This window comes from Tasmannia lanceolata, unplaced genomic scaffold (genome assembly GCF_043159265.1).
Source record: "Tasmannia lanceolata isolate RefF3 unplaced genomic scaffold, GAP_Taslan_0.1 ptg000008l, whole genome shotgun sequence".
In the NCBI taxonomy this organism is placed as follows: domain Eukaryota; kingdom Viridiplantae; phylum Streptophyta; class Magnoliopsida; order Canellales; family Winteraceae; genus Tasmannia; species Tasmannia lanceolata.
The window spans coordinates 12878185-12896774 of NW_027518685.1; the positions used below are offsets into that span (position 1 = coordinate 12878185).

An 18590-nucleotide genomic window follows, 5' to 3' on the forward strand; every position below is an offset into this window, starting at 1 on the left:
GTCTATATAAACTACTTATAAACACTCTAAACCACTGATAGGGTTATATAAAGCAGTTGTAAAAACTCTAAACCACCGATAAACCTATATAAACCACTTATAAACAGTATAAACTACTTCTTACCCTGTATAAACCATGTATAAACACTCTAAACCACTGATAAGCCTACATAAACCACTTATAAACAGTATAAACCACTGATAGGCTTATATAAACCACTGATAGGCTTATATAAACCACTGTTTACTTTATATAAAGCAGTTGTAAAAACTCTAAACCACTGATAAACCTATAAAAACCACTTTTAAACAGTATAAACTACTTCTTACCCTGTATAAACCATGTATAAACACTCTAAACCACTGATAAGCCTACATAAACCACTTATAAACAGTCTAAACCACTGATAGACTTATATAAACCACTGTTTACCTTATATAAAGCAGTTGTAAAAACTCTAAACCACTGATAAACCTATATAAACCACTTATAAACACTATAAACTACTTCTTACCTTGTATAAACCATGTATAAACATTCTAAACCACTGATAAGCCTACATAAACCACTTATAAACAGTCTAAACCACTGATAAGCTTATATAAACCACTGTTTACCCTATATAAAGCAGTTGTAAAAACTCTAAACCACTGATAAACCTATATAAACCACTTATAAACAGTATAAACTACTTCTTACCCTGTATAAACCATGTATAAACACTCTAAACCACTGATAAGCCTACATAAACCACTTATAAACAGTCTAAATCACTGATAGGCTTATATAAACTACTGATAGGCTTATATAAACCACTGTTTACCTTATATAAAGCAGTTGTAAAAACTCTAAACCACTGATAAACCTATATAAACCACTTATAAACACTATAAACTACTTCTTACCCTGTATAAACCATCTATAAACACTCTAAACCACTGATAAGCCTATATAAACCACTTATAAACAGTCTAAACCACTGATAGGCCTATATAAACCACTGTTTACCTTATATAAAGCAGTTGTAAAAACTTAAACCACTGATAAACCTATATAAACCACTTATAAACAGTATAAAATACTTCTTACCCTGTATAAACCATGTATAAGTACTTTAAACCACTGATAAGCCTACATAAACCACTTATAAACAGTCTAAACCACTGATAGGCTTATATAAACCACTGTTTACCCTATATAAACCAGTTGTAAACACTCTAAACTACTGATAAGCCTATATAAACCACTTATAAACACTATAAACTACTTCTTACCCTGTATAAATCATTTATAAACATTTTAAACCATTGTTAATCCTTATAAACCAATTATAAACACTCTAAACAACTGGTAACCCTTAATAAACCACTACTTACGATTATAAACCACTACGGAGGAATCTTACCCAAAGAACCTATATAAACCACTTATAAACACCCACTTGAGTACTGGTTTATGGTAGTGAAATACTGGTTTAACTTAAGAAATTAGTGGATTACAGTAAAATAACAACGATTATAAAGTGTTTAAAGTAATTTAAATAAGATTAAATAGTGATTGAAGGCTTTCTGCAATTGAAGACAGTAGTTTAACATGAAAAACTTTCATTCAAGTTTATAAACATGCCTTATAATGGAAAGAGAAGGGAGAGGGGTACCTTTCCATTCAATGGAAGCTTTCTGCAATGGAATGGTGGTTTCTAGTGAACATTTTTAAGATTTCCAAATCTAATAACGTTTTTTTCCAATATTTGTTGAAAATGGAAGCGTTGTGCAATGCAATGAAGGGTTAGGAAGGCTTTCACATCTAAAATGAGGTTTTTAGCATTAGAATGGAGCTTTTGGCATCTAACAATGGAGGTTTTTGGGTTTCAAAAATGGAGGTTTTTGGGTTTTTCATACGTACGTTTTTTTGGTAGGTGGGAGGAAGAAGAAGAAGAGGGAAAAAGGTGGGTTTTGGGATTTGTTTTCTCCTAAATGTAATCATTTCAAATAGGTGATTTGATAGGGAGAGAGAGAGAGAGAGAGTCAAGGGCATTTTAGTCATATGCACTCTTGATTGGTGATTTAGAAAACAGCCCTCTTGAAATGTCATAGTCAGAAGAAACCCCTTCTATTTGGTCATTTTCCCTAAAATAAAGGAAACGCGAACAAAATAAAGCAAAAGACTGTACGGTTGAAAGTTACGAAAGAGAGGATAGAGGGGACAATGCTGCATAAATCAAACACAAATAAAATAGGGTGATGTTATTTTCACCCCACTGTAGTACGCATGCGCCCCCCTGTTAAGGTGATTTGACGTAAAAAAATAACGCAAAAATAAATGCTGTGGGGTTGGAGGTTACGAAAACGTGGGGCGCTTCTTTTTGCTAAATTGTGAGGCACAAGAATCGTCGGGCGTCAATGCTCTTGACATTTCTTTCCTTGCCTAGTGTGAACTTAGGCCCTGTTTGGATTGAAAGAAAAACATGTCTGATGAAAAAAAAAAATCTTGGAAAATTCTAGAGGGAACCATACGGTTTGAGTCAATTTGGAGGTCCATTAACATGTTAAGGTCCTCTAAGTGAAGAATGGTGGTGGTTTATCTTTTTTTTCCACAAAATTCTTGCAATCCAAATGAGGCCATGCATCATCTATTCGTCTTTGTTGCACCCAAGCGAATCCATGATCATCAAGGAGTATAGCCAGGGGGAGCCATGAACGCCGGTAAAACCCTTTTTAGTTTTACTCATAAAAGGGATTTTACAAGTCTTTGGGGGGTGTGGCCACCCCACGCTATATGTGGCTCCACCCCTGGTAGAGCAAGATTCCGAGCTGTTGCAAATATCAGTTCATGCCATTAATGGATCTATTGCTCCCTAAACTAATAAGGTTCAATGGTATCTCAAACACAGACCTATTGTTATTCTTATCGACTCTGGATCAACACATATTTTTGTGGATACAGTAGTGGCAAGAAGGGTTGGTTGTGTGCTTGAAGAGACTTCACCTTGGGTCCCATAGGTTGGGATTTTGCTGCATTACTAATGGAGTTTGAGCACAAGGATAGGCAACACGTGCTAGGGGGTTCCTCACATGGAGACGTGAAAACTGTGAGAAAAAAGAGAATCAAATGTGATTGCAAAGGGAGCCAAAGTGATGGCATTGTAAAAGTTGCAAAAGATTTCACTAAACTTGGATACTTTTACAAGAGGATGAATGTGTGCTTATATTGAGCACTTACATGATAAACATGGAATCGAAGTAAGATAATTATAGAATGAAATAATCCTAATCAAGTCTACTTTCCTAATCTCTCTTGCTTGCATCTTCTAATCCACTTCCCTAGTTTATCTACCTGCTTCATTTAGCCAACTTACCCAATCTACTTCCAAGATGATCCAACGGTGAGATCTTATCCCAATCCAACTGTTGGATCCCACATATTCTAACATGCCCCCTCAAACGTATATGGATTGAAAATCAATATAAGTTTGACAACAACAAAAAAAATTCCCCAATACAATAGAATTCCTGAAATTACAGATGTAATCAAAATTAGCCATTTAATGCACACTTTCAAAAGTCGACGACAAAGATCCTTTGATGAAGACTGATGTTGCTGCAAATGATCATTGATGATGATTGTTGAAGAAGATGATGCTTGTTGATGTATCACGAAGAAGGCTTAAAAGCCAATAGATCGTAGCCTCAATAGGACTAGATGATACTCAAGCCTTGATGGGCGAGTAGAAATTGGTCACTATGGACCAATGCCGGAACGGGCAAGAATTGGGTCGCTATGGACCAATGTCGGAATGGGCAAGAATTGGCGGGTCACTATGGACCAATGCCGAAATGGGCAAGAAATGGGTCACAATGGGCAAGACATCATGGGTTGGCATGTACCGATCCTCATGGAATTTGACTCTCTCAGGCACAAACCTCAAAGAATCGAGGCCCCTCAATGGAGTAAAGCAATCACTTTCAAGCATGCACCTCGAAAAGGTACCTCAATTGAAATAAGACAAAAGAAAGAACCGATAATAAGAGAGAAAGACGAGTAGGGACGAGACAACCAAATAGCAGCGAAGATTTTGATGACAAATATCGGCAACACTGTCTAACATCAACCCAGATCACTGAAGACAAAAGAGAGAAGTGTGATGACTAAACATAGGAGTTTCAAAGTGCCATGAGGAGAAGGTAAGAAATGAGAATGAAAAGGAGTGCAAATATCATGTAGAGGGCATATTCTGGACAAGAGAAAAGAAATGAGTGTCTTGAGTAAAGTGACAGGTTGCTATCAATCGCCACTTTCCCTCCTCCTCTGACTCGGTTGCATACAGACCTGGCAAAAGCGACCCGTGCCCGCGGGTGACCCAACCCGCAAAAACACGGGTCGGGTCGAGTCAACCCGCGGGCACCCACAAGTCACTTGGCTTTTTAAAGGGTGGTGATTTTGTTATGCTAATCTAGTTAGATGGTTTTTTTTTCTAATGCAAAGGATGGTGATTTTGTCATGCTAATCTATTCTTTAAGGGTTTGATGCCTAAATAGGTTATGGCTGCCACCATAGAATATAAATAGGTTGTGACTAGCACCATAGGTTGATCCCAACCCTCCGATTTGAAAGTTAGAGGGTTGATCACTTGATCCTAACCCTCTATAGATCGGAGGGTTAGGATCAACCCTATTGAAATGATTTTTGGGGCACAACCTATTTAGGCTGTGGGCCATCTAATGGACGGTTTGGATCATCCCACGGTGCCGGCTATACCCCCTCATCAAAATCCAGTGATAATATTTTTCAAAATAAACTACTGTTTGAATTTGCGGGTGACCCGCGGGTTGACCTGGCCCACCCGCGGGCCGCGCGGGTCACCAAAATTCTGACCCGCAAAATGCGGGTCATCTCCTTACCCGACCCGTGTGACCTGCACCCACATCACCCGCGGGTTGACCCGGCCGACCCACCCATTTGCTAGGTCTAGTTGCATAGCTTGACAACTCTCTCTCTCTCTCATATCAAGAGCCAAAAGACGAAGCATAACACAACACATCAGGTTGCTATATGAAATGATGCCTCTAGGGCTACTCGAGCAGCTTTGGGGCCGAAGAACATTGGGCCGACAATTGCAATGTGGTGTGGTCGGATCTGTAAGAATCATGACCGGCATGACTAGGAGATGGTGGGAAAGAAACACAGTCCGGCGATGGAAAATTGGGTTTCTGAAACTACCGACGACAACACAAAGCCAAATCCAAGCGGGAAATTTGCCGGGTTTGGGTTGATGAAAAAAAGGTGGGGACCAACTATGGTGGTGACCCGATTATTGAAAACAACAAGGTAGAAGCCCGAAACTAGCCGATCTATCCGATGACTGGTCCACTGTGGAACAACGGCAAAGGTGTGGAGAAGATGAAGGAGATTGGTAGTGCTTTTGGAAGGTATATCAATAAAAGCAAAATTGGAAAAATCCTAGAAGAAGACTGTAAAGATGAGGGTTCAAAAGAGCTAAGGATTTTTAAGCCATGGTTTAGGGTTGACTCTTGACGACGGCCCGACGAACGGCAAGATCGGCTGTCCGCCTGAGAACTGTGTTATACGAGTTGTGGTCAGGTTACTATAGGATGGGGGTGCTTTGATACCATATAAAATTTACAGAAGATTTCACTAAACTTAGATACTTTTACAAGAAGATGAATGTGTGCTTATACATAGCACTTACATGATAAACAATATAATGGAATTAAGATAATTATAGAAGGAAATCTACCTAGTTTATCTACTTGCTTCATTTAGCCAACTTATCCAATCAACCTTCAAGATTATCTTATCCCATTCCAACCGTTGGATCCCACATATTCTAACATAAAAAAGAAATGTAAAAATTTGTTGCTACGACTTATGTCCGCCTATTGTTGATATTGTTGAAGATGAATTGCCGCCTTTTGTTGAAGAATGTGTCACATGAAAGATGAGCTGCGAAGAGCCTCAATGAACTGGATTGGACTCAAGCTGGAATAGGCGAGCCTTTAGGCCGGTTTTGAATACCCAACCTTTTGGAAATGAGTCACCATGGACCAATGCCAGAATGGGCAAGAATGAGCCGAAATGGGCAAGACTTCATGGGTCTGCAAGTACCAATGCTCATGGGATTTGACTCTATCAGGCACGAACCTTAAAGAATTGAGGCCCCTCAACTAAATAGAGTGATGAATTTCAGGCACACACCTCAACTTAAATGGATCAATGATACCAAAGAAGGAAAAATTGATAAGAAAAAAAAAGAAAGGAGACGAGCGACAATGAATGACACGCGACAACAAATGGCTGAAGATAAGGACGACAAATATCAATGGCTGTACGAGCAGCCTAAGAATGTGGATGGCGCAATATATATATATTTTTGGTAAGGAGTGTTGAGATTAAATTTGGGGCTCATCCACAGATAGGACAATGGAATGGGATATTTGCAAGAAAAAGTAGGCACTTTAAAATTGGAATGGGGTGCCATTATCAATTAGGGGATAATTGATATTTTGCAAAAGACAATGTGACGGACTGTTGAAATAAGATGGAAGTGTGAAAGGTACTCCCACTCAACATGACAACACATTGAAAATTGAAGCCATGTGAGCACAAATATGCACCAAAAGCAGTTTTAGGATGTTTAGGCAATGATGAATGTGGGCTCTGATACCATGTAAAATTTATAGAAGATTTCACTAAACTTGGATACTTTTACAAGAGGATGAATGTGTGCTTATATAGAGCACTTACATGATAAACATGGAATGGAATTAAGATAATTATAGAAGGAAATAATCCTAATCAAATCTACTTTCCTAATCTCTCTTGGTTGCCTCTTCTAATCCACTTGCCTAGTTTACCTACTTGCTTCATTTAGCCAACTTACCCAATCTACCTCCAAGACGATCCAACGGTGAGATCTTATCCCAATCCAACCGTTGGATCCCACATATTCTAACATACATTGCCAACTTTTTTAGGCCACACTAGAAACAATACCAACCGAAACCCCAAGTGAACTCTGTGATTTATTAGTTGAGTATGATGATATTTTTTCAGAACCTCATGGCATTCCACCACCACGTGCCCATGACCACCACATTCCCTTATTTCCAAACACCCCCACCCAACCATCAGCCATATCAATACCCTTATATCCAAAAAAATGGAATTGATCATATAGTCGAGGAGATGTTAGGTACTGGCATAGTTCGCCCTAGTTTCGGCCCCATCTCCTAATCGGTACTCCTAGTTCGGGAAAAAGATAGTTCAAGGCACCTTTGTGTGGACTACCGAGAATTGAACCGAATCACAATTAAGGACAAGTTTCCTATACCAATTATTGATGAGTTGCTAGATGAGCTTCGTGGAGCTCAATACTTCTCCAAATTAGACCTCAGGTCTGGTTACCACCAGATTCGTGTACATGCCGAAGATGCTCACAAGACGGCTTTTTCGCACACATGAAGGGCACTACAAATTGTTGGTCATGCTGTTCTGGTTGACCAATGCCCCTTCAACCTTATAGAGTTTGATGAATGACATACTCCGACCTTACCTTCGTAAATTTATTTTTGTGTTTTTTAAGACATTCTTGTTTACAGCGACAGTTGGGGAAAATCATCTCCAGCATCTTAGGGTCGTCTTTGAGTTATTGTGATCTCGTAAACTTTTCGTCAGAAAATCAAAGTGCCTTTTGAAGATGTGGAATATTTGGACCGTATCATCTCTATGCAGGATAGAGCGATATGATTGATCTAGCAAAGGTGGAAGCTATGGTGAGCTGGCCCAAACCCAAAACTCTCAAGGCCTTGCGAGGGTTTTTATGGCTCACAGGTTACTACCGTCGGTTTGTTGGAGGTTATGGGAAAAATCAGTCGTCCTCTAACTGACATGTTAGGGAAGGACTCATTTCATTAGTCAATTAATGCGGATGAGGCTTTTGAAAAACTCAAGCAGGCTACGGTGACAACTCTAGTCCTTTCTCTCCCAAATTTCTCAAAGACTTTTGTTGTTGAATGTGATGGCTCAAGAATAGGGTTGGGGGTTGTTCTCATGCAAGAAGAAAGGCCTATAACTTTCACAAGCAAGGAACTATCAGAAAAGCAGTTGGGCCCAAGGTTACCAGAGCAGGAATCGAAAGCGGGAATCGAAGGTTCCCAGGGAAGAATCCTACTAAAGGTTGTCAGAGCGGGAATCGAAAGCGGGAATCGAAACGGGAATCGAAGCGGGAATCGAAGGCTCCCAGGGAAGAATCCTGCTTCCTTGGTTGGGCCTATCAACACATGAAAAAGAACTATTGGCAGTGGTATACACTGTCTCCGGGTGGCAGCCACCTGGCAGCCATCTATTGAGTAGAAACTTCAAAATCAAGACCGAACATCGTCGCCCGGAATATCTCTTGCAGCAATGTGTCTCGGCACTCATGCAGCAGAAGTGGCTCACCAAGTCGCTTGGGGTACAATTACAAGTTGATTTATAAGCACGGACATGAAATTCGATCACCGATGCCCTCTCTAAAAAAAAATGAGGATCTAGCAACTTCAGCGGTGTTGTCCCAACCACAAACCTTCTGGCTCGATGACATAAAACGAGAATGGAGTGAAGATCCTACGTTAAAAAAATTAATTGAAGAGCTGCATGCTAATGATGGGTTTCAAGCAGGTATTCTTCGACAGCTGGCTGACTGTTGTATAAGTGATGTCTTATGGTGAGCCCTACTTCTCCACTTCATGATAGCTTAATGCGAGAACAACATAACACTTTCATGGGTGGGCACTTGGGAATCATAATACCATAAAGAGAATTCATCGAGCATTTTATTGGGAGGGTTTCAACGTGATGTCCAACAGTTTGTGAGTGAATGTGGAGAGTGCCAACTGAATAAAGCCGAGACTGTGGCTTACCCTTGGTCTGTGGCAACCGCTACCAATACCCACTCGGATTTGGACAGATAAATATATGGATTTTATAGAGGGATTGCCGTCATCACAGGGCAAGACTGTAATCCTTGTCGTCATTGATAGACTTAGTACGCCCATTTTTTCGCATTATCTCATCCTTACACGGCCACCATAGTTGCTCAAATATTTCTTGATAGTGTGCACAAGCTTCACGGAATGCCATCTTCCATTGTTAGTGATCGAGATCCTATTTTCATTAGCACATTCTGGAGAGAAATTTTCCAACTGCAATGAACTCAACTCAAAATGAGTTCGGCTTACCATCCCCAAACCGAGGTCATTAACAGGTGCCTCGAGACATATATTCTTTGTATGAAATGAGACAAACCCAGGCAATGGGCACACTTGCTTCCATGAGCATAATGGTGCTACATTACCAGTACATTACCAGCTACCACTATGCCACACAACTCACGCTGTATGAAAGCAGTGTATGGACAACCACCCCCAACTCATATCTCATATATTCTTTGTGATTCTTTTAGTGCCTACAGTGGATCAGTAGCTTCAAAATATTGAGTCTCTCATTCGTATGATACGAGAAAATCTCTTCCAAGCCCAAAATCAAATGAAACAGTTGCGGATAAACACCGCTCAGAGAGGGAGTTCCAAGTGGGAGATATGGTCTATCTACGCCTCTAGCCATTTCTCCAAACATCAGTGGCAGTTCGACATTCAATGAACATTGCGCCAAAATTTTATAGGCACTCTAAGATGCTACAGCGTATTGGGCAAGTTCCCTACAAAATTGACTTGCCAGCTTCTTAAAAAATACACCCCGTATTCAATGTTTCTTGCCTCAAGAAGAAGATTGGGCAACAAACTCCCATACAACCTCATTTTCCGCCAATTAATGATGAGGGGCAGATACAATTGGAACCGATGGCAATTATTGATCGACGGATGGTGAACCAAAATAATCGACCCATAACTCAAGTGCTAGTTCATTGGTTGAATTCGTTTCCTGAAGATGCAACGTGGGAAGATTGGCAGGAGTTAAAGCATTGCTTTCCTAGCTTCCGACCTTGAGGACAAGATCAATTTCAAGAGGGGTGGGATGCTACGTGCGTGGTAACACATGAATCCAAAACAGTATGAATGTTTCATTTTTCATTTTTTATTTTTGCATTAAGATTATTTCCTCTTTTATTGTTTCCTTTCGTAGTAGGATTGTTTCCCTTTTGCAGTAGGATTGTTTCTTTTTTTACTTGATCTTCAAAATAGAAGTTTAGGATTTGGTTTCTTTTAGGAGATTTGAAGTCATACGGGATTGGGACTCTTTTCTATATCATCTTGCTTCTGTAATTGGAGTAGACAGGGAAATAACATTGTCTTTTTGAGTTTCATTCGTGCAGCGGGTGTCTCTCCTGAACTGAGAAAGTTTGTATATGTATTTCTTGCGTCTCTCTCTCATATACGTCTCCTGTCAAATTTGGTCTGTCATATTGTGCTAGTTGGGCAAGAAAGGAAAAGGAAAATACCTCATTTTCTATGAAAAGTGATAATGAAAATTAGCGACATAATTTCTTCGCTTAAAATATTATTAGAGACAGATTTTAAAACACTATTACTAATAATTTTATTTTTTATGTGCAAGATTTTTTTTTAGCAACAGATAATACTATTTTTAAATGTTTTCAATATGCAAAATTTAAGCTGATCGGCACAAATTCTTCCCCCATTCCTGCCCTTCATTTTAGGTAATAGGGTAATGAACATAGAGTTTTCTTCCTTTTTGTTACATCTATTCTCATGGAATTCATCTAGCACTCGTAGTAGATCACTAAATTTTTTGAAGAAAATCGTATTCGGGCATCTTAACCCCTTTTCCATACCAAGAATCCCGAATCTCCTCTTAATGGGAACTTCTTCCCATTATCATTAGCCAAGACTTTCAATTCCAATCCATCTAGGTTGGTTCTCCACTCCCTGCCACTAGTGTAATTTATGAAGAAATTCACAGTACCTTCCATTCCACCACCTTTTCCTTCAAAATCCCTCTTACTTAAATGCATTTAATGCAATTACGTATTCTTCTGCCATTGTCTATATGGAAAAAAAATGCCACATCTTTGTCTTCTTATTTGAGTCATATTTCCCCTGTTTTTTTCCCCCTCTAACTAGTTTCCTCCCATTTGCATATGCCCTTGATGTCATTTTTTTTTTGTTTGACGCATTTTCTTTCTCCTATGACAGTTCTGATCTTTTTCATCTTGTCTATGGTCTCTATCATTATGAATGCTGCCTCCTCTGCATGAAAGCTTTGGAATCCTTTTGCCCATTAATTTGGAAATTGTGCCACCATGCCACTGCCCCTGCCCCAATCGTATTAGGTAGGTCTCCAGTCGGTGAAAGCAACTTTCAAACTCAGTCCAATTCATCGACTTCATTACAATTGGGGAGTGATCAGATCTAGGCCTAGGTAATACTTTTTGATAGTGGCTCGGAAGCTGTTCCTTCCATACTTTTGAAATTAAAAGGGAACTGCATTTGTTTGATTATTAGACCTTGTGAAGCGAGCTTCCCCTAGTGACAGATCAAATCATCAAAAAGCTCATCCTTTCGGAATAAATCCTTAAGGTTGCTTGACTTCTACTGGCCTTTTCATATGCTCATCTTACAGTGTTCAAGTCCCCAATGATGCATCATGGGATGACCAATCGTTCTTGACACCCTCTAGTTCAGTCCAAAACCTTTTTCTTGCTTTAGCATCATCCGGCCCATAAACCAATGTGGGGACCCAAATGGTAAAGTCTACAACAGTTATGAATTTGACAGAAACTGAAAACTTACCACCATTATCGCTCGACATTGAACTAAGTCCTTAGACCAAATTTTATTCTGTCCGAGTCACAGGTGATGATTCCCACCCTTCATTTTTCCTTCTCCATAAATTATTGTCTGTTTAGTTTCACATTCATTGTTGTATAACCTAATGATGCTAGTGTTGTAACATCCAAAAGTCTCTTCAAATTATTTTCTGATCCGTTATTTAGTTACGGATGTGTATCATCCTTAAGATCAACTATTATTAGTTGAAACCATGCTATTGATTATTAAGAGCTACTGACTAAAGCATTGGTGGTCACTAGTTTAGCAAATGAAGAATCTGTATACCATAAGAGAGTGTCCATTCGAATTGTTGCCTGAATTGTGCCTGATTTTTTAATCCCTATTTGTTTTTGGATTTTGAGAATTGATTTTGAGTTGAAAACCAATTATTGGACTCAAAATTAAACGCATTTTTTAGTCCAATAATCAGTTTTGGACTCAAAATCCAAAGCGAACAAGGCCTTATTGTTTGTTAGTTGCATTTCTGTTCCTAGGGAGGAGTTTACTGGTAATATGTTACTTTCTAATCTCTAGCTACATGTTTTTACATTTCCATTTTACATGGTAACTGATTAGGAGATCCATACTTGACAAAAACCACATTTCTAGTGCAGAGGCGAGCAAAGATAAAGGTTGGCGGCCCCAGAAATTCCCATGGAGATTTGAGCAGAGAAGGGCTCTTGAAGCTACTTATGCATGCTGCTTTGGTAGGGATTCCATAGAAGAAGATGAAATATTACTCTGTATCATGCTTAATGCTGTTTTCACTTCTGTTGGGAAATCTGAGATGGATAGGATTGTCAGTGCAAAGGCAAAGCAAATAGCCAAAAAGTGGGTTAGAAAATTCTCCAGCAGCTTTGCAGCTACAAATGAAGGGCCTCCAGTTTCTGAAATAGAACAGTGAAACTTAAAGTTCGCATCCTTCTCTTTGGTGTAAAAGCAAACTCTTTGTTTTTGTTTTTTTTTTAATCGAAAGGAAAATTTACAGGAGTTTTATTGTTTCATAATGTCTTTCTAGCCCATTATAGAGATGACAAAGATCTTTATTTTCAGCTCTTTAGAGAGATAACAAGAAAGCTTTGATTGAATCAGCCATTCACCAAAAAAAGAAAGAAAGAAAGCTTTGGTTGAATCCCTTCAAGAATGTCAATGACATGAGGGGCTTATCAAAGTATGGCCATCAAAGTATGGCCCCTCTGATATTGGGTTAAATTTCTCATTAATTAGGGAAAAATGTTCTTAAAGGCCCTCTTTGTCACAGTGATTAGCTATCCCTATACCAGTCGCAACCCTCGGTCATTTTTGGTCACCAGGAATTGTCGCAGTTGGAATCCAAAACCTCTAATACTTTGGTAATTGGTTTCAGAAACCTTCAAAACATCACTTTACGGTACAATCGAAAACTTCCTATGACACTCTCAGAGTGCAGTCTTTTGTGGTTTCATTGAATGGGTATTACTGAAGTAAATGACAAGAATACTTCCTATAAAATTAAAACACAAGGGCTGCTATTTTTGAGGATTGGAAAGTTGTATATTTAATTTTAAGAAGAAAAATGTTATTGAACATACATGTATAAAATATATAGTATAAATTAGAAGACAACCAAGCTCCTATTAATTGTTGGAACACAAACAAAGCAAACCCAGCACCATCTCATAAAAAAAGATCTAATCTTGTCCCTGCCTACACACCACCAAACAGAACTCATTCAAGGATTCTTTACTTTGATCCTTAACTTCCTGGCAATCTGTGCTGCTTTTGGATGAACAGGCCTTTTGGTACAATCACTCTGCTCCACCTCTACCCAGTTGATAACCTTGAGTAGGAGTGACTGAGGGCAGCAAGAAACCTTTCGCCCGTCACCAGCGGTCCATCCTCTCTTCTTCTTTAGACCCATTTCTAACGCCGCCTCCAAAAATTCCATGAACCAATTTCCAGATTCAGTCTCAATCTGCTTACCCAATTTGATTGCGTTGCTAAAACTACTCAAAACTGGTTTTTTGTTTTCATCATTCATGCTTATATGAGTGGCTCCTTTTCTGTCCAAATTCTTCTCCTGGGCTTTGGATTCGATCTTACGAGGGGTTACTGAAATTGATTTAGATAGTGCAAACCTTCTCTTAGATGAGGTTATGTTCGAATTCCCACTTTGGTCGATCGAGTTGTGCGCAATTTCATGTAGGATGGATGAATCCTTTTCGTATTGTTCTTTCAGTGGTTCTTTCTGCGGGCCTGTTGGGGTTTGAGGGATTGCACTTGTTAAGCTGGTAGCCGCTTGAATGGACTCCAGATCAATCACTGCTTGGACGATTTGGTGATGAAAACTCAGGAACTGATCGAAACAGGCAGCTGGAGCATCTGGTTTAGCAGATGTACTCAAGTCTGAAAACATCCTGCAATCAACAGAACTAATTCACTTGACTGCATTGTGATTGCGCATTGAGAAAAAGGTACGGGTTTTAGAGTATTAGAGGAAAGTGTACATACAAGAGGCGAGCAGCGGACGTAATGGGCATATACAAAAGCAGGAAAGTTTTAGAGGAAAGTGTAAAAGAGGAAACTTCCAATTACGCTTGCCTCTTATACATTTTCCTAAATTACATCTAATACTGCCTCTTTTACACTTTTGTTGAAGTTTAAATGATTAAATAACACCTATTCTAACAGCTGAAGCTTTTGGAGTATTGGTTGGTTCACATGGTATGAGAGCTATTGTCTCACGGTAGGTCCTGGGTTCAAACTCCTTGATATTAAAAATGCACGTGTATGGCCAACCCAAAAAAGTGAGGGGTCACACGTGAGGGGGAGTGTTGAAGTTTATATGATTAAATGACACCTACTCCAACAGCTTAAGCTTTTGGAATAATTGGTTGTTTCACAACTTTCCTCTAATATAGAGAGATCTACGTACTTAAGAGTTCGAACTATATTTTCCATTGCGGAAGCATCGCGTAGTGCTTGAAGAGCGATTTTTTGAACTGCTTCTCTCTGCTGTATGACTTCCTGTGAAGTTATAGAACATGTTGATGATCCACATACCAATGAATTCTCATAACTGCACTAAGGACACAAGCCAAAACATGTAAAATTACCTTTCCAATTGTGCTGAGCTTTCCAGGTAATGACATGAACTCACTGGTGCTGCTTCTAGAAGTGGTGTTACCAAATGTGGGTTGATTGGCAACATTCTTGAAGGAGAGATTACCAGACTGAGACTGCAAATGGGGAGTTGCCTCAGGATTTGACGAGTTTTGTGCATCCCCGGCCAGAGTGAAGGAAACTGCTGTTCTTGCATTCCTTAAACTTGGTGGGGGTGTTGTACTCTTCTTTTCCTATACAAAAACCAACGAACATTTTATTTGCAACATTTAAGTAAACTTCAACCATCAAATTTTTCTTTTTATGACGAAGGGGTAGGACTATTCCCTACGGATGCGCGCAGGCACTCGTAGACCACGCGCATCGGGTAAGCCCGGGTGGGATTCGAACACTCGTCTCCGGGGAGCAAACCCGTGACTTTAGCCGAAGAGCCACACCCGTCCGGGTTTAAAAACTTCAATCATCTTGGTTGAGTATAAATGATTAAATAACACCAACTCTAACACAGCTTAAGCTTTTGGAGTAATTGGTTGTTTCATATGATTAAAAATTCACCGGTGCCCACCCAAAAGAGGGGCCACATGTGCTATTGCCTCTAAAATTCACGTGTATGTGTCAAAATATAAATGATTAAATAACACCAACTCTAATAATAACTTAAGCTTTTGAAGTAATTGGTTGTTTCACATGGTAGTAGAGCTATTGCCTCACGGCAGGTCTTGGGGTTCACAACCCAACAACTCATTGATATTAAAAATCCACATGTACTGTACTGCCCACCTTTGAAGTAATTGGTTGTTTCACATGGTAGCAGAGCTATTGCTCAGGGCAGGTCATGGGGTTCACAACCCAACAACTCCTTGATATTAAAAATCCACGTGTATTGCCCACCTTAAAGAGGGCCCCCAAGTTAATGGGTTACACAAGCTTTTTGAGTAATTGGTTGTTTCACATGGTATCGGAGCTATTGCCTCATGGCAGGTCCTGGGTTTGAAAAAAACCCAAAAAGGGTCAAACCCAAAAAGGGGCCACATGTGTCATGCATATGGCTAACCCAAAAAAATAGGGGCCACACGTGAGGGGGAACGTTAAAATGTAAACAATTAAATAACACCAAATCTAAGAGCTTAAGCTTTTGGAGTAATTGGTTGTTTCACAGTATCAATTAATCTTTTGTTTCTTTCTTAATAAATTCTGGTGGGGGTCTGCCTAACCCCCCAGCTTGCTGATAAAAAAAAATTAATCTTTTCAAATTTCTTCACTGATTAAAAGCTTTTTTCTTTTCTTGTAAAAAACCTTCCATTAGTGCCTTAATGAGAAGTAGTTGATAATTTTTCAGCTTCTGTATTCCTTTTTTAAAAACACTGATTCTTGGAAGAGGTAGTATGGCATCTCTTAAACATAGTTCTAGAGAACAATTTCAAACTCTTGCAAATCCACATGAAGTTATTTTGTAAATAGAAAAAAATAAGCAAAGAAGGGGAAAATGTACCTACAGTGAAGTTGAAGGGACTCCTTGGGATCCTCTGTTCTCGATCAGACACGCTCTTGCTCCTCGGAAGCTTCGATGCAGACGAAGGCGCAAAACAGCTCTTTCTAACTGACATTGGACTTTCTCCTTTTGAATCTACCATCCTGGACAAAACCCCACTCACTGAACATCTAATACCCATCCCTGAACCCTCCTTTCCCATTCTCCCCCTTATCTGCGGAGAAATTGCAATACAACTCGTCCTCATTGAACTAGACCTCTCTTTAATCGGCGTACTTTGGTTGAAATCCAAATTGACCGGTTTCACGACCGTAGGAGAAGAAACAACATCAATTAGATTTTGATCTGGTCCCCAAGACCCTCGCCTATGAGAATGGAATTTCGAATTTTTAGTTCCCAAATCGGTTTTCTCCCCATTCTCTTTAATAACTATTATTGGTTCGGGTGTGCCCACTAAAGGGTGGCGCCCGGGAAGCGGCTTTGTGCCTTTTATGACGGGAACTGGCGAGCCGGGCTCTAATCTGTCAACATAGACAAACTGCCCAAGTTGCATTTTGTTACTGAGAACAAGTTCATCTTGTTCAAATGGGAGACTAGTGTAAATTGAATGTGATGAATCGGATACTTTTATGTAGAACCCGTGTTTAGGCCATAGATCCTTTTCATCGAGATCCACTGGGACGATATCAGTAACTTGCAAGAGTGCGCTTCTGTGCTCGCTGGTGGGTTTAATCCCCGTGTTCATGCCGTTAAGGAGCTTCAATAGAATTCCCGGTGCCAATGTCGCCATGGTTTTTAGAAGGAAAACAAAGGATAAAAAGAAAACTCTTGGATGAAATGCTTGGAAAAATCCGGAACCAGCAAAATTTTATAGGGAAAGTTTCTCAAACAATGTACGGGGAAGCCCTGATTCGGATTGAGCCGGATAATCGATCAAGGTTCTTGATCAAGATTGAACTAGAATTAAAAAAGAAACCATATAAAGGAAATTCACCAGAACAGCATTCTGGGTGCTTTCTATATTCAACCGAAAGTGATCACAGGATACTGAAAAGTATGGAAACTAGGCAAGAATTATAAAAGAAACCTAGAATCAGAGAAAATCAATGAAAAAAATCACCTGAAACTGTAAGGATTCTTCAAGAAAAGCATCAAGAAATTAGCCCCAAAATCTACAATCATGGAAAACCTTTTGAGAAATAGGAAATTTCATCTGAGATTTCTGGCCAGGAGAAGGATATCGGCTAAACAGTGGGTTGAGAAAGAGGGCTTTTGAGAGTGCCGACTCCAACGGTCACAAGTACGTTATTAAGATCTTAAAATTTCGATTTTCTGGACGTTGGGGCAACGGTCATATTTTGCTGTGGCGTGTGACGATTTGAATTAGATGGAAAATGACGGAAACAGGCTGGCACTAATAGATAATGACAATAATATTTTCAAAGTTGGGCCCTCATTAACTTTCAATAGACCTGGGAAACGGATGGGCTGGGCCGGGTCAACCCGCGGGTGATGCGGGTGCGGGTCACACGGGCCGGGTTAGGAAATGACCCGCATTTTTGCGGGTCAGATTTTATGTGACCCGCACGGCCCACAGGTGGGCCGGGTCACTGCGCGGGTCACCTGCAAATTCAAACAGTCGTTTATTTTGGGAAATGTTATCATTGGATTTTGATGAGGGCGGTATGGCCGGCACCATGGGATGATCCAAACCGTCCATTAGATGGCCCAACCCCTTAATAGGTTGTGCCCCAAAAATCATTTCAATAGGTTGATCCTAACCCTCCGATCTATAAAGGGTTAGGATCAAGTGATCAACCCTCTAACATTCAGATCGGAGGTTGGGATCAACCTATGGTGCCAGTCACAACCTATTTATATTCTATGGTGCTAGCCACAACCTATTCAGGCATCAAACCCTTAAAATATAGATTAGCATGACAAAATCACCATCCCTTGCATTAGAAAAAAAAAGCTATCTAACTAGATTAGCATGACAAAATCACCATCCTTAAAAAAGCCAAATGACCCCCGTGGGTTGACCCGACCTGACTCGTGTTTTTGCGGGTTGGGTCACCCGCGGATCAGTTTTGACGGGTCACTAAAACTCATACCCGTGCCCGTAAATTTGCGGGTGGGTCGGGTCGCCCGCAGGGGCGGGTTGCGTTTACCAGGTCTAACTTTC

The 18590-nt window shown here is 39.9% G+C and overlaps 1 protein-coding gene and 1 long non-coding RNA gene across 2 annotated transcripts; one reads left to right on the forward strand and one right to left on the reverse strand.

The window, feature by feature from the left end:
- Positions 1-7250: 7250 nt before the first annotated feature.
- LOC143883060 (uncharacterized) lies at positions 7251-12801 on the forward strand. The gene is made up of 2 exons (XR_013252333.1): positions 7251-10071; positions 12426-12801. It is a non-coding gene; the product is annotated as an uncharacterized LOC143883060 (long non-coding RNA).
- Positions 12802-13320: 519 nt separating this feature from the next.
- LOC143883061 (uncharacterized) lies at positions 13321-17691 on the reverse strand. Its single transcript, XM_077386424.1, has 4 exons — positions 16410-17691; positions 14907-15146; positions 14726-14817; positions 13321-14207 (listed from the first exon to the last, which is right to left on the reverse strand). The coding sequence occupies exons 1-4, from the start codon at positions 17193-17195 to the stop codon at positions 13523-13525; spliced, it is 1803 nt and encodes a 600-aa protein (XP_077242539.1). The 5' UTR covers positions 17196-17691; the 3' UTR covers positions 13321-13522.
- Positions 17692-18590: the final 899 nt, after the last annotated feature.

Bases quoted from the DNA above. Each gene is read 5' to 3' on its own strand.
- LOC143883061 (XM_077386424.1), bottom strand. From the start codon at position 17,195: ATGGCGACATTGGCACCGGGAATTCTATTGAAGCTCCTTAACGGCATG. The intron at 15,147-16,409 runs GTAGGTACATTT...GTTTTTGTATAG, and splicing joins GGAGTCCCTTCAACTTCACT to GAAAAGAAGAGTACAACACC. The intron at 14,208-14,725 runs GTACGTAGATCT...TGTTGATTGCAG, and splicing joins AATATAGTTCGAACTCTTAA to GATGTTTTCAGACTTGAGTA.